The sequence below is a fragment of the Spinacia oleracea genome, chromosome 2 (genome assembly GCF_020520425.1).
Source record: "Spinacia oleracea cultivar Varoflay chromosome 2, BTI_SOV_V1, whole genome shotgun sequence".
NCBI classification, from domain to species: Eukaryota; Viridiplantae; Streptophyta; class Magnoliopsida; order Caryophyllales; family Amaranthaceae; genus Spinacia; species Spinacia oleracea.
This window is the reverse complement of record NC_079488.1, coordinates 95673546-95699623: the sequence shown is the minus strand read 5'-3', so window position 1 is coordinate 95699623 and position 26078 is coordinate 95673546. Positions and strand designations below refer to the sequence as shown.

Below are 26078 nucleotides of genomic sequence, written 5' to 3'. Positions count from 1 at the left end.
ATGCTGCTACGCACCAAGCAAACATGCTAATTTTACCTTAAATTCAGAGCTATCAATTGATTGAAGTCATTCTTCAAATTAAGTTCTCCCACTAGACAACTTTATATAATATAATTTAATTAATTAATTTGGTTGTACCCAAAAACAAAATAGGTCATGACCAACCCTATAAATACCCCTCCCAATTGAACAGCTACCTCATCACCTTTCTTAGCTTACTTGACTTATTTGCTTTCAATTCTTTTAGCATTCTTTTTCTTGTTTTCTTTTCTTACACTCAGCACCTTACCGCTTCTCCTTTGATAGCCATCATGGCCACTGTTGAGGTATCATAATTTAATTTTTTTATTTAATCTAATTAAGGTTCTAGCAATTGTCATATTATAAAATTTCATGAATTGTTCATAATGACGATCTCCTACGACAGATTCATGTTAGGCGACCCCAAAACATTTTGGGACTGAGGCTTTGTTGTTGTTGTTGTAGGATTGCAAACATTTAATCTTGTTAATAGGATTCACGGTGCATGATTACGCTAGCTCCTTTTGTAGATTTTGTTCATAGACACTAACAGACAGCAACTAATTGTTGACTTGGTGTGGTGTAGGTTGCGTCAGCTCAGAGTGCACTGCAAGAGGAGAAGAAAGTGGAGGAAGTTGTAATAACTTCAGCACCTCATCAAGTAGAAGAGAAGGCTGCTGAGAAAGACGACCAACCCAAGGTTGAAGCCGTGGAAGAGAAACAACCAGAGCTACAGGAATCAGTACAAGGAGAAAAGGGTCCAGAGCAAGAAGAGGCGAAAATTGAAGACGAGCAGAAACCAGTACCAGCAGCAGCAGAAGCTGAAAATGGTTCAGTAAAGGAGCAACCTGAAGCGGAAAACACTGCAGTTGAAGGCAAGGATGGTGATGATCAAGCATTCGAAGAGGCAAAAGAAGTACTGGAACAGCTGGAGTTAGAGGACAACAAGTCATCTATTATTCCCGTAGAGGAGTCCTCAAAGGTGGCTCCAGAACCAGTAGGGGAGGAAACTGAAAAGGAAACACAAGTCATTCAGACTCAAGTGGTTAAGGAGGATGACGCTGGAGAAGCCAAGAACCCCGTCCAGGAGCAGGAGCAGGAGCAGGGTCAAGTGAAGGTTGCAGCACCTGATGCAGAGGCTCCTGTTGCTGTCATTCAGACTGTTACTGCATGATTTTGAAAGAAATCTTAAATCCCACAGGGTTTTTGATCAAGTAATGTCGTCCTAAGAATCTACGATTACGCCAATTTCCCTTTATTTGTGTGTTTATGTTACTCTTAAGTTGGTCAGCTAAATTTAGAGTGAATATATGTTATCATTTCGATCTCAGCTACCTCATTTTGGTGCACAAAATAAGGATGTAACCAACTTATATAAGCCTTTTCTAATTCTATCTTCATCCAACATCACCCAAAGCTGGTTGGCTGGCTGTCAGATCAATAAATTAAATATTGTGCTTTCTTTTCTTCTACCAAATCATCTAAGAATCTGGTTATAAAAATTAATATCTATTCTCACGGTAATGCTACTTCACTCTTGTACGGAATACTCCCGTGGCCCAAATTAAATACAAGAATGGCTTATTATAAAGTATGGGCCCAAAGTGCAATAGGAACAAGGCCCAAATCAAATGACCTAACATTCCTCAAACCCCTATAAATACACATTTATGGGGGAAGGTAAAGCTCTAAACACTCTATCTCCTATCTCACTTCTTTATCTCAAAATCAGTATACTAATGTTGGGCGTCGGAGGCCCGGATTCGGGGAGCCTCCCTCGGGTTCGGGTTCACCTTGCAGGCACTCATCTCCAAGCTCAAGATCTGAAAGTTCGACCACACCACCGATTCCGATACCGGAACACCCATCATCAACACTCAAGTACTCACAGCAACACACGACCAGCAAGACCTCTCCAACCGTTCCCAAATCTTACCGGAACAATTGGCGCTAAAAGGAGGGGCATAATAACATACCATTATGTCCTGAATCTCCGAGAAAGTGGAGACATACCACATTACCGAACTCTACGGTAAAAAATCACTATCACTGTGAAAGAAACCATGGACATTTGTCCACCATAAACCCACAAATACATGATAAGCACCCTAAAGTAAAAAACTAAGCATATATCTTCCCAACCGTATTAAATAATCACATATCTCCAGATCCAAAAAGAATAGTGATATAATTAAAGATGAAAACCACTACTTGGCGGAGAAAACAGTGAAAATAGCAGATTAGCAAGAATGAGCCAGATGATAGAATCAATGTTTGTCGAGTGCGATTCCAAGAGTTGAGACATTAATGGAGGTTATTGTCAATATCACTAATATTGCGATTGTCAGGGCCTCTCATCCAATATTTGATTGGAATTTCTTATGGGAATTTTGTCTGGCCATGGAGCATCACTAATGGAACACTGGTATCCTTGTCAATAATGATTGGAAATTGTTAGTTGTTTAATTGCTGATTGGAGTTTGCCAATCGGAATTTGCACCAATAGCATTTAATTGCTGAGTGAATTTGCACCGGTAGGGTGGTACCGATTTGATTTGCATTGTTGGTTAAATGCTGATTGAAATCCACACCGTAATTGATGATTGGAATTTGCACCGTTAGCATCATCATCGGTGCCGGGATCATTTTCCTTACCGGCATCGACATTAACATGTCGAAGTGTGGAGCTCTAACAACAATGTCGGGTTGCCGATTTAGAGCTGCGGAGTTGCTCTGAGAACGGCACCGATAACATCATTTCCGGCGCTATCAGAGCTAAGCTTTTCTCTCTCTTCTTTTATGTGAAATTAAAAGAACCTTTAAATCTCACTCAATGACCATCATACATGTAGCAAGATGCTTGCCCATTTTACTAAAAATGACCATCATACATGTGCATAGTTTCATATCAGCTTCAAAATGTCATACCAGCACTTGAGGCTAAATGTTTGTAGTATTGTTATTTTCCATAGTGTCTGAATGTGGATTTCAGTTTGAATTTTTATAGTATCTGGATGTGGTGGCCTGGTTGATTTTATTGTATTAGTTGATTTGCTGACTCGTGAAATATGCTTCACTGGTAATTCTTTTGATATGCTAGACTGCGATTTAAGTGTCATACCAGCCCGGTCATTCTCTGTCAGTATACACACTTAGTCTGAACATCTCTGTCAGCATGAAATTCTTGCCAGCCTACAGGGCTATCAGTATGCTTACAATCGGTGTTTATTAACTTAGTGTTACCTGCAGTCACTTGATTTCCTACCCGCCTATTAATTTAGTGATTTGAAAAGTCACGCAATCTTAATCCTTCTGTATACCGTTTGAATTGTTGTCCGTATGCATCTTTTAATTTGCTGCCAGTGTATTCCAACATGGGTAATATGTTTTCACTAGTCATTTTGGTTCGCTGGTCGTTTTGGTCTGTTGTTTGAAGTTTCTTATACCAGCTAGCTTATTGATATGAGTACAATTTGTTGTCAGCTAGCCTGTCTTGGTGGAGATACTCTCAGTCAGAATGATTATTTTGTGTCATTAGTGTCATACCAGCCCAGTCACACCTCTTACCAGCTAGTCGTAGTAACTTGCTATCAGTACGCTATCAGCCTATTAATTTAGTGATTTGTTACCAGCCTATTGTGGTAAGTTATGGCATGTTTGATGGTTAAGATTGAACTTTGTTGGTATCACCTCCAACCTGCAACATGTATTACCAGCCAACAATGCTACTAGTATTTCACACTGGTGTTTATTAATTTATTGTTACCAACAGTGTTATGAATTCAGCAGGCAGACCATGTTGGTCCAAAGTTCATACATACCCATGCCATATGATTTACTGTCGGCTCGCTATCTGCATAACATACTAAGTGTTGTTAATTCACAAGTCTACACAAGTATGTATCGTTCACCATGACGGTGTCATTGCTACCAGCAGCCCCCTAAAGTACTCCCAGCCTAGCCACTTCATTTGCTACCAGCCTAGGTTGAAAGCTCATATCAGCCATACCTTTTAATGGTATACTTTCCGTTGACAAGTTTCAATGTGAGTAATTTGTGAAGTCATTTTATGACGGTTTTATTGGAAGGGAATTGGTTGTACCATTTTTTATGTGCTAGAGGCTCATACCATTTTTTATGCGCTAGATGTTTATAACATTTTCCTATATAGCCAATAGTCTGGACAGTTGTGAACCTCCAACCCTGTCATTCGCTACTAGCATGTTCAACTCCCTATGTTTTTAGGTGATGCCAATCAAGACTTAAAAGCTTCAAATAGTCATAATTCTTAAATACAAAATCGAGTTATGGATAATGATTTTCTGTCTATCTATTGTTCTCTCCCTGCTACCTGCATAGTAATGCCTGGACCTAAAGTAATGGTGACCACCTATACAATGTGATTTCTTAAGCTATGAAAGTTTCCTATCAATGCACAATTGTCAGCACCCCGTGGCATGACTCTATAGTCTATACCTTGTCAATAACGGTATAAGCCTAGCTATTCAAATCAATACTATTGTAACTTTGTAAGCCCTATGTCAGTTAAGGCTGATTTCTCAGTTGACTCCGAAAGTGCAGTTAAGCACCTTGTATTGCTAGCTATAAGACGTTGGACAGTCGGAGAAAAATAGAACTATTTCTAAATTACAAAACTGAACTACTGGTGTTGTTTCTCATCTGTTTCGTATGTGAATTTCTTTACCGGGCAAATTTCAAGTGTTTAAGAGCTCCAATTGTTTTGTATTCCCAAATCTTTAAGAGCTCCAACTGTTTTGTATTCCCAGGTGTTTGTTGAGTGTGTATGGTTCACCATTTATTATCCATGTCTAGCGGCCTACTATTCTACCAGCTGCGTAGTCACCTCTCTATGTGAAGAGCATGTCCTGTAAACTCGCGCTTGCTCTTAGTGTACGATGTCATACCAGCCTACCAACCTAGTCGTCCCAACAATTGTCTAATTTATATTTTAAACCGGTTGAGTCGGAAGCAGACTACGGGAGATTTGTTTTGAACGAGCGTTTTGGAAGTTAAGTGTTATTTATACCACTTTATTTGCTTCCGGCTAGTACCAGTAGCATTACGTAAAAGTTAAGGTCTAGCAGAAGTGTCAATCGCAATGTCCTTGTCATACCATAAGTATTGTTGAAGTCAGACTTAGTTTATATTTCAAAGAAGGATTGTTCATGCTTCCCAGGTGCTGGTTGAAAGTCATGAGAGGATTCAGTGTTGGCAGGAGCTTCTCGTAGTATAATCGTAGGTAATAACTCCTACCATCAGGTTTATTGCATGAGTGTTTTGAAAAATAAAATAAAATAAAACAATATTCTTACCATATAATTTGCTAACGGCATACTCCTAGCTGGACTCGCAAATGTGTTGTTTCCTGTTGGTACAGCCATTCTTACTTTAAGCAAACCATGTGTTCGATTAATCATGCACATATCTCCACTCCATAACCCAAAAATTGTCAAATATGCTATGATTGCTACATCCTAGATCGAATGGATCGAATGTTGTCTGCATATTGTATGTGTTATCACGTGGCCCTAGAGAGTGACTTGCGGACTCTAATTGCTAGCATATTTATGTAGAACTTTATGTTTTGCATTCTCTTTATGTTTAACTCAAGGGTCGCAGCCCATAGAAGTTAGAAGTTATTACTGTGATATATTGCGTTGTGTCGTACCATGAGGATACGTTTCTAATATTGTGTCATGTGGTGTTACTAGAGGATAGTAGTAGTATATAGGCTAGTCTGCAACTCGGCGCTAAGGTCAAGAGCTGCCTCCTTATTTCAGTTCTTTGTCAAGACTTTGGTGTTAGTAGACTAGTAGTAAGATTTGGAAAATTGAATCCACTCGGTGAACGTGAGTCCAAGTTTTTTACACAAACGGAAACATAATACATTCATTCACACCTACTTTGTAGCTGAGTATATTTAAAATATCATTGCAAGTCAATTCCATTGAAAGCGAAAAGTTACTAGTTTCAGTCTTTACATAATTTGTTATGACAATATGTGTGCATAAATTGCCACAAGTCTCAACCTGCTGCCAGTCAGCCTTACACCGTTTGAAAGTGCTACCAGCTAGTTTACTGTCGGTCATGTTTGTTTGCTGTCGTACTACTTTTGTCGCCTACTTTGATATGATGTCAGTAACTCAGTCATAGTGTAGTGCAGTCAGCAGTGTGCACCTCTATTCTTACCAGTGTCATTTTCTATCAGCAGGCCCTGTTACCATCTTACTAGCACTTGGCGGCACTCGTTTGTACCTGTGTGCAGTAGTTTCCCTCCATTCCTCCATTACCAGTCTTGCTGCAGGAATAATAGTGACCGTCTTATTTGCTTAAAATTATGGATTTTCTCTTACCATAAGTTGTTGTCAGCCACCATCATGTCATTAGTGTCATGTTTTTTCAAATAGAGCAGAGTTATAAATTAAAGTTGGAGTATTCTCGCGTAGAGGGCATATTATCTGTTTGATTTTGCCAAAGGTGATCTCCAATTCGTAGCATGTGTCGGGTTATTTTAGAAATTATCGTAGGTTTCTAGACCAGGTTGAACTCTTTGCAGTCCAAGTAAACTTAAATTATGGGATTCTCAAACGGCTAAGAGTAGTATGTTACTAGCTTGTTGGTTGGTTCGTCTTAAGGATGGAATGAATTTTTTCTTGAGTTTATAAGATTGTCATTATCTCTTATGGTGTATTATTTTGGACCTAGAATAATAAGTGACCGCCTATGCGTGTTTTAGGTTAACTTTCATATCGGTGCACAATCGTCGGCATTTTGTAGCCACAACCTGACCTTGTCAATGCCGGTAAAAGTATAGTAGTATGGCAACCTTGTACCATTTAAGTTGGACTTTCTTGTTTGAAGTTTCTTATACCCTGTATAAATTCCATGTTTGGTAAAGCTCAAATAAGTCAAGCAATCCTAATCCTAATCCAGCCCACTTTGAAAATATTATGGTCTTATTAATTTTGAGAAGTAACACTACCCGTTAAATTTGCTACCAGTTGCGTAATATTTCGCACTCTGTATGACTTTACGTGGAAGCATGTTAAGAGTAATTGCGTAATAATGTGATGTATTCTCGTTTCCTGTTAGAGTATCATGTGTTCAATTAATCCCAATCGACGTTCCCAGGAGGTATAATTTTATCATTTTGGTCAATATATAGAAGAACTATGGACAAGGGTATGCACCAACTGGTTGTTTAATATCCCTTTTGAATTTTGTTTAATTTTTATGTGAGTGCTATGGCTATATGTGAAAGTCTTAAGTAGCATTTTGGAAAAGTGTACATTTTGTGTTATAAGTGTTAGTTAAAGAAGCATAATGCATTTGCACGTGTATGATGGTCAATCATTATTAAGAATCCCATGGGGAAGTCAATTTGCTTGATAGCAAAAAGTGGACGAGTTCAGTTTATGTGTAATTTGTTTGTTGTGTGGATAGGTGCTTAATCCTACCATTGCTTCACAACTCCGAGGGAGAATATGAATAAAAGTCCTGATATAGGAGCTTCATCACTTATGGGCGTAAGGAGAAAAACAGGGTTATCATCTTCTCGGTGGCAAACGTAAGCTGGCAGAGAAGGTATGTATCATTTCATTGCCTATATCATGGACCAATTAAAGTATCGTTGTCAGTATTTGGTTGAAAGCTAGCCACACCACATCGGCTGAAGATATGATTTAAAACCCTTAAAACAAGTTAGCAAGACAACATCAGCTTGCTGACTTGGGAATATATAATCAAACCCTTAAAGTAGGTCGGTAAGGCTACCATTAGCTTACTAACTCGGGGTAATGTATAAGCAACACCGATTCATACCCTTAAAGTAGGTCGGTAAGGCTACCGTCAGCTTACGACTCGGGGTGATACGAATCAAGCCCTTAAAGTAGGTCGGTAAGGCTACCATTAGCTTACTGACTCGGGGTAATGTATAAGCAAAACCGATTCAAACCCTTAAAGTAGGTCGGTAAGGCTACCATCAGCTTACGACTCGGGGTGATACGAATCAAACCCTTAAAGTAGGTCGGTAAGGCTACCATTAGCTTACTGACTCGGGGTAATGTATAAGCAACATCGATTCAAACCCTTAAAGTAGGTCGGTAAGGCTACCATCAGCTTACGACTCGGGGTGATACGAATCAAACCCTTAAAGTAGGTCGGTAAGGCTACCATTAGCTTACTGACTCGGGGTAATGTATAAGCAACATCGATTCAAACCCTTAAAGTAGGTCGGTAAGGCTACCATCAGCTTACGACTCGGGGTGATACGAATCAAACCCTTAAAGTAGGTCGGTAAGGCTACCATTAGCTTACTGACTCGGGGTAATGTATAAGCAACATCGATTCAAACCCTTAAAGTAGGTCGGTAAGGCTACCATCAGTTTACGGACTCGGGGTGATACGAATCAAGCCCTTAAAGTAGGTCAGGCAAGGCTTTCAGAGCTTGTCGACTCGGGGAAAATAGGCCCTTACTAGTTGAGCAAGGCTTCCATCTAGCTTGCCGATTAGGAGTTGCTGATTGGGCAATGCTTCTCATCAGCTTGCCGATCGGAGGTTTACAATATCATCACTTCAATCGAGTAAGGATCTCATCCAAGCTTGTCGGTTAAAGGTTTATAATAATTTCTTGCTAAATCGTGCAAGGCTTGATTAGCTTACAGACTGAAAATTTGTAAAACCTCACTTAGCAATCGAAAAGTCAGCCTAAAAAATCAAGGGGGCTAGTCATCCTAAAAAATCAAGGGGGCTAGTCATCCTAAAATATCAAGGGGGCTAGTCATCCTAAAAAATCAAGGGGGCTAGTCATCCTAAAATATCAAGGGGGCTAGTCAGCCTAAAAATCAAGTCGGGCTAGTCAGCCTAAAAAATCAATGGGGCTAGTCATCCTAAAAAATCAAGGGGGTTAGTCATCCTAAAAAAAAAGCAAGGGGGCTAGTCAGCCTAAAAATCAAGTCGGGCTAGTTAGCTTAAAAAATCAAAGGGGCTAGTCCTAAAAAAATCAAGGGGCTAGTTAGCCTAAAAAATCAAGGGGGCTAGTCATCCTAAAAAAAAATCAAAGGGGCTAGTCAGCCTAAAAATCAAGTCGGGCTAGTTAGCTTAAAAAATCAAAGGGGCTAGTCCTAAAAAAATCAAGGGGCTAGTTAGCCTAAAAAATCAAGGGGGCTAGTCATCCTAAAAAAAAAAAAATCAAAGGAGCTAGTCAGCCTAAAAATCAAGTCGGGCTAGTTAGCCTAAAAAATCAAGGGGGCTAGTCATCCTAAAAAAAAATCAAAGGGGCTAGTCAGCCTAAAAATCAAGTCGGGCTAGTCAGCCTAAAAAATCGAGGGGGTTAGCCTAAAAATCAAGTTGGCATGAGCAAACAAAGTAAGTTATTGTTTTTATCTGCATATTTTCGCCTAATGAGCAGGTCGCGTCAATTATGAAGGGGCTAGTCAAATACCAATACATAATCGAAGCACCAACCCATTCTTCAAAAACCTACAGATAAAGGGGCTAGTTGTATGGGGTAATTACTTTTTCAGAGCAAGCACATCAGTCTAGACGGATGTACTCACTCTGATGGGGCTAGTTGTACGGGATACTCCCGTGGCCCAAATTAAATACAAGAATGGCTTATTATAAAGTATGGGCCCAAAGTGCAATAGGAACAAGGCCCAAATCAAATGACCTAACATTCCTCAAACCCCTATAAATACACATTTATGGGGGAAGGTAAAGCTCTGAACACTCTATCTCCTATCTCACTTCTTTATCTCAAAATCAGTATACTAATGTTGGGCGTCGGAGGCCCGGATTCGGGGAGCCTCCCTCGGGTTCGGGTTCACCTTGCAGGCACTCATCTCCAAGCTCAAGATCTGAAAGTTCGACCACACCACCGATTCCGATACCGGAACACCCATCATCAACACTCAAGTACTCACAGCAACACACGACCAGCAAGACCTCTCCAACCGTTCCCAAATCTTACCGGAACAACTCTAAATTATATAAGTATTTTTATTACCATTCATTATCATTTGGTATCATTATATTGGATGGGAATACAAATTTATGAAAAAAAACAACAAATTTGATATAAAGTTTCATTACCGTGTTATTTTTCTTGCCAAATAACAAGTAGATTTATTCCCATTCCCACCATTTTATTGGCTAGCAAACAGGTGAAGTATTAACTAACCTATTGTATATTTTGGTGCAAAGAGAGTTAAAAAAAAGTTTATGATGACAAACTAACGAGTAGACAAGATTCAACCTCAAGTCTCTAATTCCATCCCAGAATTTTAATCTACTTGAGACAAAGACAGTTGATATTCGAATTTAGTGACCCGTTGTAGAAGGTAGGTCCTCCACTGTTGACCACTAGTGAGTGGAGTATTTAATAAGAAGCTTACCCCGTATTTTATGAATTCACTAAAAAAAATGGCGACCGGGCTTCCAAGCAATCCGACATTAACGGCCTCAGGCAGGGGTAGAGATGAAATTTATGTGGCAACGACGGCACTGAGAGCGAGCAAGGGACCTGCTCAGATACTTATGTCTGCTGCCTATTCTCTCAACTTATGGCATCTTCAGCATTTCATGCTCATCATCAAACCTTCCATCACTCCTACATCTCCTTCCACCTTCCAGGTTATTTTTGGAATAAATATTTGATGGTAATCTTAGACATGCATGATGAACTTGTCCTTAATCCTTAATCCTTAATCCTTAATCCTTAATCCTTAATCCTTAATCCTGTAGGAATGGGTTTTTGTTGTGCAGGGTATAGTGTTTGATTTTCAGCCTCAGGATCCTGAAAACATATATGTGGCTCTGGCTGCTTTGACTGGTAGACCTATCCCAGGTGAGCCTACATTTCCCTTGCTCAACATCAACATATACAGTCCGCATCAATGTGTCAACATAATTTAGTTTAAGAATACTGAGTGATCAGGTACTATTCTGGTAAGAAAAATTAGCAAACTGCCCAAGAAAAGATGTTGGTACATAGGCCAATCCAAGTTCCCAAATGCTGTAGAAGCCGCTTATACATTCAACAGCACCTGGGAAACCGACTTACGCATTGGCGACCATGATTGTCGTCACTATACCAATGGTAAATCATCTTATCTGAACAAATTAAATGGCTTTACCTTTCTGAAATAACATATTCTGGTCTCTTGTTAGGACTCGCAGAAATGTTGACTGGGGAGAAAAACATACTGGGGCACCTTCAACAAGGAACTAATCGTTAAACAAATCATCAAACATACTTGAACGTGCAAATTGAGCAGTGAGGCCGTGGGCGGTGGGTCTAGTACCCTGAACCCGAAATGTAATGTTCAAGCCTTCATTTTTTGGTAACTTTCGGCAAGTGTAAATGTAGCTTAGTAATCTTTACCTTGTTAATTTCATGCGAATGTATGTAATTCCAGCAACTCTTCTAAAGTGTAACCTACATAACCTTGATTGTATAATTTACAGTCATCTTGTTTGTCATCAGATAAAATTTGGCAGCAGCTAAAAAAGTAGAACGAACCAACGAACCAACCTTCAAGGTTGACACTGCAGAATGGTATTAAACTTCTGCTCAAAATGTTAACTTAGATAGCATGGAGAAATGCAGGATCAACATCAACAACAGCAATAAGCAAACATCTCCAGAATGTTCAAACTAGATACAAGTCCGTACCATAACCTATAAGGCATTGAACCTGTTAGCATTACGCCATTAATCACCAGACACAACTGCATTAAAATCCCACAAAAACTATCAAGTCCCTCAGTCAAGAACCAACAGTAATCTTCGAACCAACAGTGATTCAAATAGTAGTAATCTACAAAGAAAGTAATGCTTCCACCTTTGCAACAGGATCTTCCTCCTTTTTAGGGGTTGGGCTTCTATTAGCCTCGTCATACAAGTCATGCTTCCACTTCTCAACCCGACCGCCACTCGAATGATAACCTTTTCTTCCACCAAAATTCTCCCTTCCAATGAATTTCCCATTATTACTAACACCATTAAACCTGTCCCTGGAAGGAAAACCAGTATTTTCTACTCGTCCTCGGTTCGAAAACGACCTCTCCCTTAAATATGCTCGATCATGCTCATTCCTTTCCAACGGGCGACGATCATGAGCTTTTTGTTCCCACCTTGCAGTCCCCCCAGTAGGATGGGAAACCTTACTACGTTCAGGAACAACAGCATTATCCACATCCTCAGACTTCACTGGAAGTTTCTCTTCTCGAAATGGACGTCTTTTTTTACTAGGTTGTGCATCACCCTCCGCTTCTATGAATGTATCATGTCGCCAGACCTGACTGTCACCACCTTCAGCTCCGGATTTTCCCTCCCTCACCTTTGGATCAGAAGGTCCTGATCTATGTGATGCTCGGTCTTCGCCTCTGGAATCTATCCACCATCCACGTTCTACGTAAAACACAGAATAGAAAAGAAGTTAACAAACAAATTCAAATGTATAACTGTATAACAAAAATGACAGAAGTTGAGAAAAGAATAACTACATATTCAATTTGTAGTGTTTAGTAGGGGGGATATATAGGACTGTTTCCGTTTCACTAAGGATCAGTGATAAGCAGTAGATCCTACTGATATTAAAGAAATTGTCAAAACTTACTATCTTCTGCTCGAGATTTTCCCTCCCTTACTTTTGGATCAGAAGGTGCTGATCTATGTGCTGCTCGGTCTTCGCCTCTTGAATCTTTCCACCATCCACGTTCTACGTAAAACATAGAATAAAGAAAGTTAACCAACAAATTTAAATGCATAACAAAAGTGATAAAATGTTGAGAAAATAATAACTCAATACCGAATTCATAATGATTAGTAGGGGACATGTAGGACTATGTCCGATTAGCTAAGGATCAGCGATAAGCAGTAGATCCTAATGATATTAAAGATATTGCCAAAAGTTACTACCAAAAATTCTACACCAAAACACGAGGCAGTAATGGTGTAAATCTTACAGTCAAAACAGAAGACTGGAGAGAGGACACAAAATACTATACCAATTAATCTCACGTTCCTCATTTTATAATCTAGCCTGGTCGCGCCCATGAATTTCCCTATGGACATATGACAATATCCTTGGTGCTAAGTTAAAGAGTTTATCGTAGCTTAATTACCATGCTATGAGAAACCAAGTAGTACATTGTCAGAGAGACTCATATAACCTCAAAACTAAGAATATTTTGAAATGGAAAGGTATCAAAATTGCAACTACAATCAAAAGATAAATGAGAAAAGCATCCAAAAGTCAAGAAACCCACCAGATGTCGACCTGCGTCCAGAGCGGCTGCCATCTCGGGCGGCAGTACGACGGTCATCATGCTGTTACAAGACATGAAGAGGCAAGCCTAATATAGTTACACTTACACAGGAGCACTGAAAGTCATGGGACGAACAAGTATCCTGCTAGTTCAGCCCAGTAAATGGATTTGCAAACACTGAATAACCACCAAGTGACCAAACTCATAGATATGCCTATTTGAACAAATAGCACATTCAGAATAAGGAAGTCGTTTTCATATCCATGCACATATCTATGGCTGAGAAATATTGATATTTTCACTCATAAAATACAAGAGGGAAAGTAAAGCAATTCCTAGACTTCGTAACTTGTGCAAGCACACATTTAAAACACATGCGCACACACTGACACACATGTACACACACTAGCCAATACAAGCTAAATGAGTTGGAACGTGGAAAGAAATTTAGCGGCAAATTCCAAGATATCCCTTGACTGGACATACAGTGATCAAAACACAAGCAACACCTATCTTCCTGAAAACACTCGATTTACAACAGAGTTCACCACTTCAACCCAATGGAAACTTTAAAAAAAAATGAAGAGTTCAATCCATTGGAAACCTAAAGACTGCAAGCATAGTCTTTCACAAGAATAGAAGATACTTTATAGGAGAGAAAGAATGCCTGTTTCCTGATAATAGTGCAGATCGCATATAGTTTCCTTAATCTGCAGTACTCTACACCATTTTCCAGCATTAAAACAAACAAATAATAACGAATCCAGAAGTATTCAGTTAAAAGAGAATAGCAAGAATTAGGGAACAATTCTGAGAGGGGAAGAATAAGAATTATTCTGTTGATGGTCTAACAAAATGATAAAGGATGCCAGATCCTTTATTAATATCATAACTTGGAAGAATGCGATTTAACCTTCTCATGGTGCACAAACATAAGTTAGGCTCTGTTTGGTTCAACTAAATTTGACTTAACTGAACTTATTTTTGCAGAAAAGAACTTATGTCTGTTAAATTGTATTAAAAAAAATTATTTTTGCTAAATTTATTTTAAATTATTTTCGCTGAGATAAGTCAACCTAAGTAAAAATAAGTTGAAACAAACAAACCCTTAGTGTACAAAACATAAGAAAAGAAAATATTACCACTTTAGTTTTGACAAAAGTCATAAGTTACGGTACAAACAGGTGTATACAGAAATTACACATACAAAGACATATAAATAAAGGAAGGAGTGGAGACTATTTTTGATTACAGAGCTGGCCTGAGCTTGTGTTTTCTTTCCTATGTTGAGGTTTTTTATTCTTTAATTTTTTTTTTAATTTACATGCTATTTTGAAATATACTTATTTTACTTATTCATTTATTTTAAACTTTACTTATTTTTATTATCTCTTACAATATTTCTTCTATAATATATATACATTTTTCTCTTATCTTACTTTCATTAATTCCACTTTCTCTTCCTTGTTTTTTTGACGATCTCCTACGACGATTCATGTTAGCCGACCCCAAATCATGTTGGGACTAAGGCTTTGTTGTTGTTGTTGTTGTTGTTGTTGTTGTTGTTGTTGTTGTATCTACTTATCTGTTAGTTTTTGTGTATAATCTCTGCTACTTTCTTAGTAGCAAAAATATTCTTTTGGTTATAAAATCATTTCATTTAATTGCCCAAAAAAGGACAGAAACGTAACAGAAGCATAATAGCGCACGAATGTTCAAGGATATATGAACACAGGCCTCAGAGAAGTAATGGAAATCCTTTAACCCAAACGCTGGAAATTCAGAGCACAAAAGATGGACTGAAGAGATGAACTATACATATGAAATCATTGCAGAAATAAATGATAGCAATAGAAAATCTGAAAATTGAAGTAATTAAACAGAAATTTATTTCAGAAAAACCTGATGATAAGATCGACGAGGGACTGCTGTTGTATTTGAATGACCGGTTCTTTCACCTTTTCCATTATTCTTGCTATCCAACATGGAGCTTGCACCTTTAACCTCTTGCTTAGAGTCAGAAGCTGGCAAGCTCTCAAGAGCTAAAGCATCTTGAAGTTGATGCATGTGCTTTTTATCTCCATCCTTATCCCCTACTTCTGATTTTAGTCTGCTGGGACTTCTCTCCCTAGGTACTTTACCTTTACTATCGGACATTTTGACTTAAAAACCAATCTGAATAAAACTCAACTAGCTATTAGTTTCACAGCTAGAGAATTAGACAATATCATTCTGATGGTAAACAAGTTAAAGTCAAAATATACAGAAATTGACAAGTTATTTTGATCAGTGGTGAATTCTCAAACCTCACAACAAAAAGAATAGGAGAAAAAAGAAATACGCATATATATACATAAGCTAGAGGCATTCTAGAACATAATACTTGTGCAATAAAGAATCAGCATGAAACTGTCATAAAAACTGCGGAGTTAAGCAACCTTTCCAATGATCATGGAGGGTGTTGCCCAAAATCATCTAATCAGGATACATTAACTTTAGGAACTTTTATGAGAGTAACATATTCATAGTCATCAAGTTACATATTCCCCAAGTAGGAGACAGTACCATATCTAAGTGCCAGTCATGATGTTTCTTACCAAGCACACTGAAATTTATAAGATCAAACAAAAGGAATGACAAAAAACAAATGACAAAAATTTACTTTGTCATAAGTGAAGATCTTTTTTCCAAGTATCTATACATAAAATGGCTAAAATCGACTTTGTTGTATGCAGCTTATAAGATACATTAGAATATAGATATTCGATCTAAACCCTAAACTCCCAAGAAACTAGATTTACAGTCAGTGTTTAAAAAAGCGCGCTTTAGCGCTCAAGTGCGAAGCTCTAGGGAAAAGCGCTTAATTAGGTCCGAGAGAAGCCCTTGTGATTAATCATTTACCTCGACCCTTCAATTCTACCTTGACATCTCAAGTATCTCGATCTACAATTCTACATAATTTTAGAACAATATACAGTATGGAGGGGGAGGGAGAAGCGAGAAGAAATTCGTGTTATACATGATCTACTTAGGCTTTATACAAGAATTTCAACCTAAACTAGCAAAATAGACAATCCAAAATCCAGGCATATGTATGTGTAATGTGAAAAGATAAACGTAGTCTTTTAGAAATGAAAATATGTTTCACGAATGATGTTCGGCACCCGTGTCCAATTCCAGGACAGGTCTCTCTGTCCTTAGTTTGAATATTGTCATGACTAACACTATGATATCTACCCAATGCCGCCCCCCATACCCGTGTCGACAGGATCTCTAACGCCCATACCCATGTCGACAGGATCTCTAACGCCCATACCCATGTCTAAATTGCATACAGGATCTCTAATGTTCAGCGAATAAATAAGACCAGTAAAGAGAAGGTTCCTCGGGCAAAAAAAAAAAACTTTTGAAAAATAAAATATAAGTCAAAGAGCATTCCTTTTTAACCCATAAGGAAACGCTTTTCTTTCAATCAATTGCAAGTTTTCAACCCTTAACTAATCCCACTTTGAGGTTTCATACTGATGCTTTAGCTTTGCACTTTGAGGTTTCTTTGTAGCCTTCAATCAATTGCACTTTGAGGTTTCTTTGTGATAGGATTGATAGTTTGTGTCTTCGTTTCTGGTGGAGGTCTTCTGTTGGGTCGCGGGGTATGACTTTGGTTCCTTCTTCGGCCCTCCATCGTCCTAAGGGTATGGGAGGTTTGGGTATTCGTAGTATTGGTCCTTTTAATCAGGCGTTGCTAGCCAAATCTGCTTGGCGTATTGTTCATCATCCTCAGCTCCTAATTTCCCGCTTGTTCAAGGCTCGCTATCCTACGGTATCTATTCGCAATGCTTCTCCTAGGGTAACTCGGCCTTCTTGGGGTTCGGAGCATCTCTCAGGGTTTCCAAGTGTTTCCAAGTGTTGAATGATGGCATTGCCTGGAAGTCGGGTGCTAACTCGACCATTCGTGGAAGTCGGGTGCTAACTCGACCATTCGTATTACTCAGGATGTCTAGGTCTCCAATAAGCTGATTTCTTTCAAAGATTCTCTTGTTGGGTTGGATTGTCCAACTCATGTTTCCTCTCTTATTGATCTGCGTTCTTACGCGTGGGATGCAGCTGTGGTCCGTCATCTTTTCTCGGAGACCACGGCCAACAACATTATGGCTCTTGAACGGCCACGTCTTCTGAGGAGGACGATGTGCTGGAAAGGTTTATTCTCAGTTAGGTCGGCGTATGCTATGATTCTCCGCTCTGGTCCCAGTGTTGCTTCTACTTTGCCTGATCCTCCCGACTTCTAGTGGAAACATTTCTGGGGCCTCGCTATTCTTCCAAAGTTTAAAATTTTCTTATGGAAAATGTTGCATGGCGGTCTTCTGTTGGGTGGGAAACTTAGGCTTCGTGGCATGGATGTGGACCCGTCTTGCTCTTTGTGTCATATGGAGCAGGAGGTGCCTTCTCATTTATTTAGGGATTGTTCCGTGCTTGCCAATTTTTGGAATAACGGTGTTGTGGCTCCTTTGTGGCCTTCCTCTTCTCCTGGTTCCTTTGCCAATTGGTGTGCTTGTTTTGTGAGGACTCTGTCCAGGTCTTCCTCCTCTAACCGCCTTCTGGACGCTTTTGTTTCCTCTCTCTGGGGAATTTGGATTGTTAGGAATGATATGTGTTTCCGTTACGCGCCTTGGGATCCAGGTGCGCTTCTGGTTATTCGCAGGGGTGGATGGATCGTTGTTCTGCAGTTCGTGACCTCCGTCACCATTGTGAATCTCATGCCCCAGTTCATACATTAGCTTTGGCATCTTCGGCCATTTCTCATCCTCATTCCTTGGGTAGGTTTGATATTCGCCCTGCCATTGATATTTGTATTATTTTGGATGGGGCTTGGATGCCCGTTTCAAATCAGGCTGGGGTGGGTTGGATTCTTCGGGATCCGGTGTCTTTAGCTACCTTAGGAGGAGGTGCTCAGGCTTGCGTGCTTGGTTGTGCGCTTCAGGCTGAGTTGTTAGCTTGTTTATATGTGGTTCGTATGGCTTCTAGGCGGGGTTATATGCGGATTCTTCTCTACTCTGATTCCGCTATTCTTGTTTGCCTTGTCTTTTCTAAATGTATTGCTCCAATGGTTGTGTTGTGGTTGGTGAAAGACCTTCGTTCTCTACTTTCTGGGTTCCGTGGGTTTTCTGTGGGGTTTTCTGTGCTGAAAGTCTCTCATTCTATGATTCGGCCTGCTCATGACCTGGCGGCTTCAGCTCATAGGCGTCAGCTTCTTCGGCATCGGTTTTAGTTTTTGTTTTGTTTGCTTGTTTGTAGTCCTTTTGTCAAAAAAATAAAAAAGACCCTTAACTAATCCCAAAAATTGGTCACAGAAAATATTTTAGGCCCTTGAAACTTTTACCAATTCTAAATTTGTGGTACCAAAATCGAAAGTCTGAACCCTAATACAAAACATAAGAAACCCATAAAAGGGGTTTCCAAAATTCAGGCAATGCAGCTCAGTAACAAGCTAAATTCGAGTAGTTTATATCCAGCTAGTACTAATTTTGAATGTTCATTCTATAACCCTGTCAAAATCACAAGCATAGAACACTTAATATACACATTCAATCGGCATTCAAGTACAAACGAATGTAGTAGATTAAAGCAAATTAATTTTGAAGAATAGAATGAAATAATACAGGGATTACGATGGAAACCTGGATCAAAGAGGACGAGGGAAGATTCTTAAAGAAGAACGATGATCAAGATTGAAATCAGAAACGGAATCGGGATCGGAAACGCAATCGGAATTTGTTGTTGAAATATTTGACGACAAATTAGGGCTTGAGGTGGTCACTGGTTAGGCGTCAGTTTCAGAGTCTGAGCTCGGGCGTCGAGAGAGTGGAGGATGTTGGGAAGAATATGGACGGACATGAGACCTTCGACCTGGTATATGCAGTATATTATATTATTATGGGGGCATGTTCGGCAAAATTAGCGATATCCAATAGCACTTAACGGTTGAATAACGGAGAGAAGTTACTCTAGAGTACTCCCTCCGTATTTATTTAAGAAATACACTTGCCTTTTTCGGCCGTATTTATTTAAGAGATACACTTGCCATTTTTAGTAACTTATCAACCCCACCATCTAATTAAATAATACATCTAATATACTCTATCACCCACCATCCTATTAAACAAATAATTTCATAAACCCACCCCATCCTCCACCCACCAAAATGACATGGTCCCCACATGTTTAATTATTAAAATATCTATCCAACCCCATTTGCTTTATTATTTTATTTCATTCAATTATTCTTCTTAATACTCGTGTCCGGCCAAGTGTATCTTTTAAAAAAATACGGAGGGAGTAGCATATAACAGTGAACATTAGTAACTGGCGGTCAGTTGTCAAAGTATCGGGCAACTAGTACAAGTATTTGGTAAAAGTAGTTGTTGGTATGATAAAATTATAAACTTTTGTGAAACTTTTATATAAGGCGGCCTTACACAAAAGACCCCTCTTGGTGTCGTATAAGTTAAGTAATGGAATCAATTAGGTAAGCACTAGAACCAATTAGTTAAACAATGAAACTAATTAGTTACACACTGAAACTAATTAGTTACACACTGAAAATAATTAGTTAAGCAATGCAATTAATTAGTTAAGCAGTGAAAATTTGTCTTTCCGATAAGACGGTCTTACACAAACGTTGTCGTTATAAAAAACAATAAAAGTTATATACTTCACAAAAGTTAAGTAGTGAAGTATATTGTTTGAAACTTTACCATAAATTTATCAAACAGTACCCGCTATCTTTATACGCTACTAATTTTAACATTTCACAAAAGTTATCCAACAGATATCTCTACAGCTAACCGCTTGTAGGAGTTCATTTTTTACGCCCCTACCCGACTACCCCACTATCCCATGAGGCCTTATCTTCTTAGGACGCCTTTTGAAGGGCGAATTTTCTTAAGGGAATTTAGACTTTTTTGCTAGTGGATCGGCGAATGGGCCAAAGTAGAGAGTCTCCAGTGGATCTTAGATCCATAAATCTTTATATTGAATTCGAAAGGGATATTTAGGGACAAATCGTTTAGGGTATATGTAATACCCCGAATTTTTAAAGCTTGATTAATTATGCTAAATTATTTTTCTTTAGCTTAAAACCGTTTTAAATCTTAATTTCAAACTTTATTTTAATTAACGAAGTTTTATTGCGATTAAGTTTTTAATATCGTTACACGATTTATTTATTTTTCAGATTTTATAATTTAATTATTTACGAGCTTAAACTACCTTTTTAAATCTTGTTTATTTCGAATTTTTGATAATTTCGGAACGTTTTTATTTTATTCGAAAATTAAATGTATTTTATTGTTATCGATATTTTACAAAAATTATTTGAAAATCTGATTTTAATTAAACATTCCTATTTATATCAATTCCTAAATATAGCAAAGAAATTTTCAGAAATTTTTCCTAATTAAGTAAAATTACCAAAATGCCCCTAAGGAACAAATTGGCATCTTTCTTGCTCCTTCCTTGCTATTCACGTACAAACAACAACATACAAACAACAACAAGAATGAAGGAATTCCTTCATTCCTCTCTACCCACAATTCAGTCTACATTCACTTGCTTAATCCCCAAGTATTTTAGCTTCTTCTTCACTCTACTTTCAGCCATATATGTTCCATTCTTTTTCAACCAAAAATCAGTTACCAAAAAAAAAAAACTGAAAATCAACTCCTTTGTTTTCTTTGATTCCAACCACCACCACCGCCGGTGGCTGCCGCCACTGCAACCCACCACCACCACCATTATCCTCCTCGACTCCTCCACCACCCACTGTCCGTCACCACCGCAACCACCTAGAACCACCACCGCACCACCGTCCCTGCTTCCCCTCTCTCTCGCAACTCCCCTGCCTCCCCCTCTTTTCTCTTCGCTGTACCACACCCGCAACCACCAGCGTCGCACCACCACTCCCAGCAATCCTCTCCACTATGTGAACCTACCTCCGTCCCCAATAACCGTCGCGCCGCCGCCCAGAACCAAACATAAATACTCCCCTGTAATTCCCGTGTTTTGCGCAACCTCACCCCCTTCCTCGTTGTTTCTCCGCCGTGAACCACCCACCCCCACCGGCGCGGTTCCGCGCTGATGCGCCGCCCATAAATCCGGCCGCCACCCAACCTCCTTCTTCCTTCCCCTCTCCTCCCTCGTGCCCCTCCCCTGTTTCCCCTGCTTCGTGCCCCTGTTTCCCAAAGGAACGAGTTCCAGTATTGGAACTTTGTTCCTTGTATTACTCAAAGTAAGCCCACATCTCATTTGGCCCAATATCAATTGAATTTATTTGGTTTCTTTACTCACTAATGATGATGTTTTATGAAAATAAATGGTTACTTAAGCATTGAAATTAAATAAAATGGATTTTTAAATTATGATTTTTAAAAAAAATATATATATTTTGACGGAAATGTTGATGTAAATAATATTTTCGTTAATTTATGGAATTTAAATAATGTAAATCGATTTATGATATATATATATTTGATTAAAATGTCGATTAATAATATTTTCATTAAATTATGAAATTATATTTCTATTTAAGAATTCATTATTTATAAACTTATATTTATAAAATATCGATTTTAAATTATTTGTCAATTTAATACTAATTCAATAATTCGATATTTTGAAAGAAATTGGACTCGGTGCTCAGGAAGGACGATCCATCAGACAGGAAGTATAAAAACTACGGTTGAGGTAACGGTTATTGCTAGTACCCGCATTCCCTTCGAAATGTATTTATGAATGATGTTATGAATGATGTTATGAATGATTGATGTTTTATAATGATGTTTTATGAATTGCGGGATTACAAGTATGATTTGATTGAATTGTTTTACGATAATGCAGCTTTATGCAAAGTATTGATTGAATGAATTATTATTATTCCTGAAAGAAATGATTTTATGAAATAACGAGATTTAATGGTTTATTGAACCACCCTGATTGATTGAGATTTTCCTGATTAATGTTCGATTAAAAGAAATGTAAACATGATAAATAAAAGTGTAAGAACTGGTCAAGTTCCCCTGATATGGAGCCCATGCTCCCCCTGATAAGAAGCACTGGCTTCCCCTGATATGGAACCAAGGTTCCCCCTGATAAGAAGCACTGGCTTCCCCTGATATGGAACCAAGGTTCCCCCTGATAAGAAGCACTGGCTTCCCCTGATATGGAACCAAGGTTCCCCCTGAAATGAAGCACTGGCTTCCCCTGTTATGGAGTATTGACTCCCCCTATTATGAAGCACTGGCTTCCCCTGTTCGTAGGAGACGTCCTACCATGTTTTCCTGTAAAGTCCTGACGACCAGAATAATACTGTTAAATTGAAAAAGGTTAATGAAATAATGTTCCTGAAATGATGTTTCTGAAATGACGTTTCTAAAATTATGTTTCTGAAATGATGTCTTCGAAAAGATGCTTCTGAAATGATGATTTATTAAATGTTTTACTATATTCTATTCTCCCTGTGTTATTAATAAAATGAATTGAAATGATGTTACGATGCTAGGGTAACTTGTTACTGAGTCTTCGGCTCACCGTTTTGTTTTCCGTTTTAGGTACTGTTGGGGACCACGGAAACGAGTAGTGGCTAGGATTTCACTATGTTCACCTAAGTTACTGTTAAGTTGTAACAAGTTTAAGTAAAGATTCGAGATTAAGTTATGTACTTTGATTAAGGAATTGAGAAGGATGATTATGTGAATTTTGGAGTTTAATAGCTTATGATTGATAGTTGCCTTGTAATTCCCAAGAGGGAGTTACGGCGGGTAATGTCCCGACCGAATTAGGTTAATTCCGCTGCTAATTATGATTAAATAATTGAATTAGAGGTATGGGCGTTACAGTTTGGTATTCAGAGCCAAGGTTCTGGACCATAAGTGCTAAACCTTACGGGTGAGTGCTAAGTTTTAAAGAATAAAAGAATATGTTAAAATCATGTTAAGTTAAAATGAAATGAGTGTGAGTGTAGGAACGGGCTGAAAAGGGATTATTTTTCTATGTTTTCCTGATTGAGCACGTTATGCAGAATGTCGACTATCGAGGTGACTAACGATATTAACGATGGAGCTCACAACGAGCACAACGTCCATGTCAACGATGACACTATCTACGAGGATGTTGCCCATGATGATCCCTATGACGATCAACCTATCGAAGATCACAAAGAAAGGATGGAACGATTAGAAACCGTTAGCACGATGTTAGCTGAATTAATCAAAGATACTCAGAAACAGAAATCGACGAATGCGAACGAAAATGCGTCAATGTTCAAGAAGTTTTCATCCCTGAACCCACCATCTTATGATGGCAAGCCCGACCCTGTAGAATTCGAGGATTGGATTAACCGCATAGATCAGTTGTTTGAAACCTTGCAATGTCCTAAGGAATGGAGAGTCGATTTCGCCGTGTTTTACTTAACGGGTCAAGCAAGTTTATGGTGGAAAGTTAATAAGGAAAGGAAGAATGAGCCTAGATTTGGTTGGACCGAACTGCAAAAGTTACTGAGAGATAAGTTTTATCCACCATCTTTGAGGAAACAAAAGGAAGACGAGTTTCTACACTTGCAACAAGGAACAATGAGTGTTATGGAATATGCAAACAAGTTCATGGAATTGTCAAGATTTGCACCGGAGCTGGTATCAACAGAGCAATCCAGGATGAACCGTTTTGAGCGAGGTCTTCATTTGAAATACCAAGATAGATTGGCAACTCAAAGGTTTACTTCCTATCAAGATATGGTTGATATTGCAGTTAATGTTGAACGAGTTGTATTACTTCGAGAAGCACAAAATGTTGGTGATAAAAGGAAGAATGATAATCAAAACCATGGAGGAGCTAAAAGGCCAAACCAAGGAAACCATAATCATAGAAGGAACGATAGTAGAGACCAAGGTTATAACGATAGAGCAACTCGTAAGGTATGGTGTGCTAAGTGTGGAAAGAGAAACCATACCGAAAGTGAATGTCGTGCAGGAACAAAGACATGTTATCGATGTGGAGGAAAAGATCATTTTGTCAGAGACTGCCCTAAACCACCTCCCACAGATACTGGAAGAGCAACCTCGACCAATCATGAACGAAACAACAACAATGCGAGGGTTAATCATGATCCACCTCGACCACCAATATCTGGAAAAGCTTACATGATTAGAGCTGATAAGGAAGAAGAAGATGACGCCAACGCTGATACTATTTCAATTTAGTTCTTATGTACGTTTGAACCTAAGTTTCCTGTTTTAGATTTGAATCATGTCATAGATCTTTTATCAAGGACGTGTTATGAAATGTTTAAGAATCACTGATGTCCTCAAGGAAGTTTATGAAAGAATTAATAAAAGCATGATTTTGTGGATATGAATTGTTTTAAGGAACTTTTATGTTTATGAATTATTTAAGGTTGATTGTTAGAGTACCGAAAGAGCATGAGTTTGTATTTAAGGTTGAATGATAGAGTAAACAGGAGTATGAGTTTATATTTCATAAATGGAAAATCATCACCTAACTCAAGGTTATTAAAGGTTCAAAGCATTTAAGTTATGACTTATGGGTTATTTCCCCGCACCCTTCATAATGATTGTTTGTGGTTGTAAGTACCTAAGTGTATTTTCATATATGTTAAGGAAGCCTAGCTAGAATATTAAAAAGTTATGCAAAAATATTATGTGATCGAGACCAAACATGATTTATGGTGATCGAAAAGATGAAACTAAGCTTACATAAAGTTTGGGGATCTTACCAATGTAAGTTATCGAGAATTAGTCTGTCTATGAGGTTGATGATATCAATGAATGTTATGAAGTTCGAAAAGAATTATGATTGAGGAATGCAATGGAGTGAAGAAAAGAAATCGACAAAATGACATGTCTGTAAAACCAGGTAGTCTAAACTAAGTTTCTGGAAGCTAGATTGTTTATGATAAAGGCATGCTTGATGGCTTAGCATTATCCGCCAAATCCGAGGTTTGTAGACTTAAAATACTAAAGGATAAAGCGAAGTCGTATATTTACGATGTATTTCCTGTCACGTGAATGGACTCGAATCCCTGCAACGAACGTAGTCAACAAAGTCGTTTGACGTAGAAGAAAAGATTGGAAATCGAAATCGAAACGAATCGAATCGAATAACGAAAGTCAACGATAAGTTTCCTGCAACAAAGAAGCCCAATGGCAAATGAAAGTGAAATGTCTCTAATTGTTCGCCCATAAACGATATGATGTATGAATGACTATGTTTTCTATGGTCAACCATGCTCGTGTGTTAGATTAAATGATTATGAATGTTATGCTTATGTTGAATATGAAAATTTTCAGTTTATGAATTAAGCCCTTATGATATGGATTATGTTTATGCTGACATGATTGTACTGGTGATCTAATTATTATTCATGGAAGCCGCCTCCGATGGAAGTTCTCCTGAGCTCAGAGTACGAGATTGATATAATAAATGACTTTTACTAATTATTTGATTATTGAAATTGGTAGATAAATATTATCTTCATTACATATACGTATATTTTCAGAATTTTAATTTTGCATTAAAAAGTTACTATTTTCGGTAAAAAAATATTTCAAACAAGATATCACAAAGTAAAATGCATGGGAGCGTAGTTTATGCTAACAAGTTTGCCCCTTTTATGTTCTTTGCTCCTCGATCCTATTTTATGAAGTAAAGTGGAGATACTAAAGATGATGGCGGAATGTAATTGGCCTTAATGACGA

General features: G+C 38.4%; 5 protein-coding genes across 7 annotated transcripts; 4 read left to right on the top strand and 1 right to left on the bottom strand.

The window, feature by feature from the left end:
• The first annotated feature begins 84 nt into the window (after positions 1–84).
• On the top strand, positions 85–1498 carry LOC110803846 (uncharacterized). Its single transcript, XM_022009383.2, has 2 exons — positions 85–326; positions 608–1498. The coding sequence occupies exons 1-2, from the start codon at positions 312–314 to the stop codon at positions 1193–1195; spliced, it is 603 nt and encodes a 200-aa protein (XP_021865075.2). The 5' UTR covers positions 85–311; the 3' UTR covers positions 1196–1498.
• Positions 1499–1630: 132 nt separating this feature from the next.
• On the top strand, positions 1631–11533 carry LOC110803834 (uncharacterized). Of its 2 annotated transcripts, none has more exons than XM_056837388.1 (4): positions 1631–10674; positions 10807–10888; positions 10979–11140; positions 11221–11533. In XM_056837388.1, exons 1-4 carry the CDS (start codon positions 10447–10449, stop codon positions 11277–11279), a joined length of 531 nt encoding a protein of 176 aa, XP_056693366.1. In that variant the 5' UTR covers positions 1631–10446; the 3' UTR covers positions 11280–11533. The 2 variants fall into 2 exon arrangements, with proteins under 2 accessions (XP_056693366.1, XP_056693365.1); XM_056837387.1 differs by having other exon boundaries at positions 11212–11533.
• Positions 11534–11652: 119 nt separating this feature from the next.
• Positions 11653–19249, bottom strand: LOC110803833 (uncharacterized). 2 transcript variants are annotated; one of them, XM_022009361.2, is made up of 5 exons: positions 18990–19249; positions 15217–15489; positions 13315–13375; positions 12663–12764; positions 11653–12454 (listed from the first exon to the last, which is right to left on the bottom strand). In XM_022009361.2, the coding sequence occupies exons 2-5, from the start codon at positions 15469–15471 to the stop codon at positions 11862–11864; spliced, it is 1011 nt and encodes a 336-aa protein (XP_021865053.1). In that variant the 5' UTR covers positions 15472–15489; positions 18990–19249; the 3' UTR covers positions 11653–11861. The 2 variants fall into 2 exon arrangements, with proteins under 2 accessions (XP_021865053.1, XP_021865055.1); XM_022009363.2 differs by having other exon boundaries at positions 15217–15460; positions 18990–19248.
• On the top strand, positions 17658–18580 carry LOC130467652 (uncharacterized). Its single transcript, XM_056836225.1, has 2 exons — positions 17658–17991; positions 18039–18580. The coding sequence occupies exons 1-2, from the start codon at positions 17658–17660 to the stop codon at positions 18578–18580; spliced, it is 876 nt and encodes a 291-aa protein (XP_056692203.1).
• A 1211-nt stretch (positions 19250–20460) lies between the features above and the next one.
• Positions 20461–24588, top strand: LOC130467106 (uncharacterized). The gene is made up of 3 exons (XM_056835563.1): positions 20461–21598; positions 21990–22053; positions 23387–24588. Exon 3 carries the CDS (start codon positions 23388–23390, stop codon positions 24561–24563), a length of 1176 nt encoding a protein of 391 aa, XP_056691541.1. The 5' UTR covers positions 20461–21598; positions 21990–22053; position 23387; the 3' UTR covers positions 24564–24588.
• The last annotated feature ends 1490 nt before the right edge of the window (positions 24589–26078 follow it).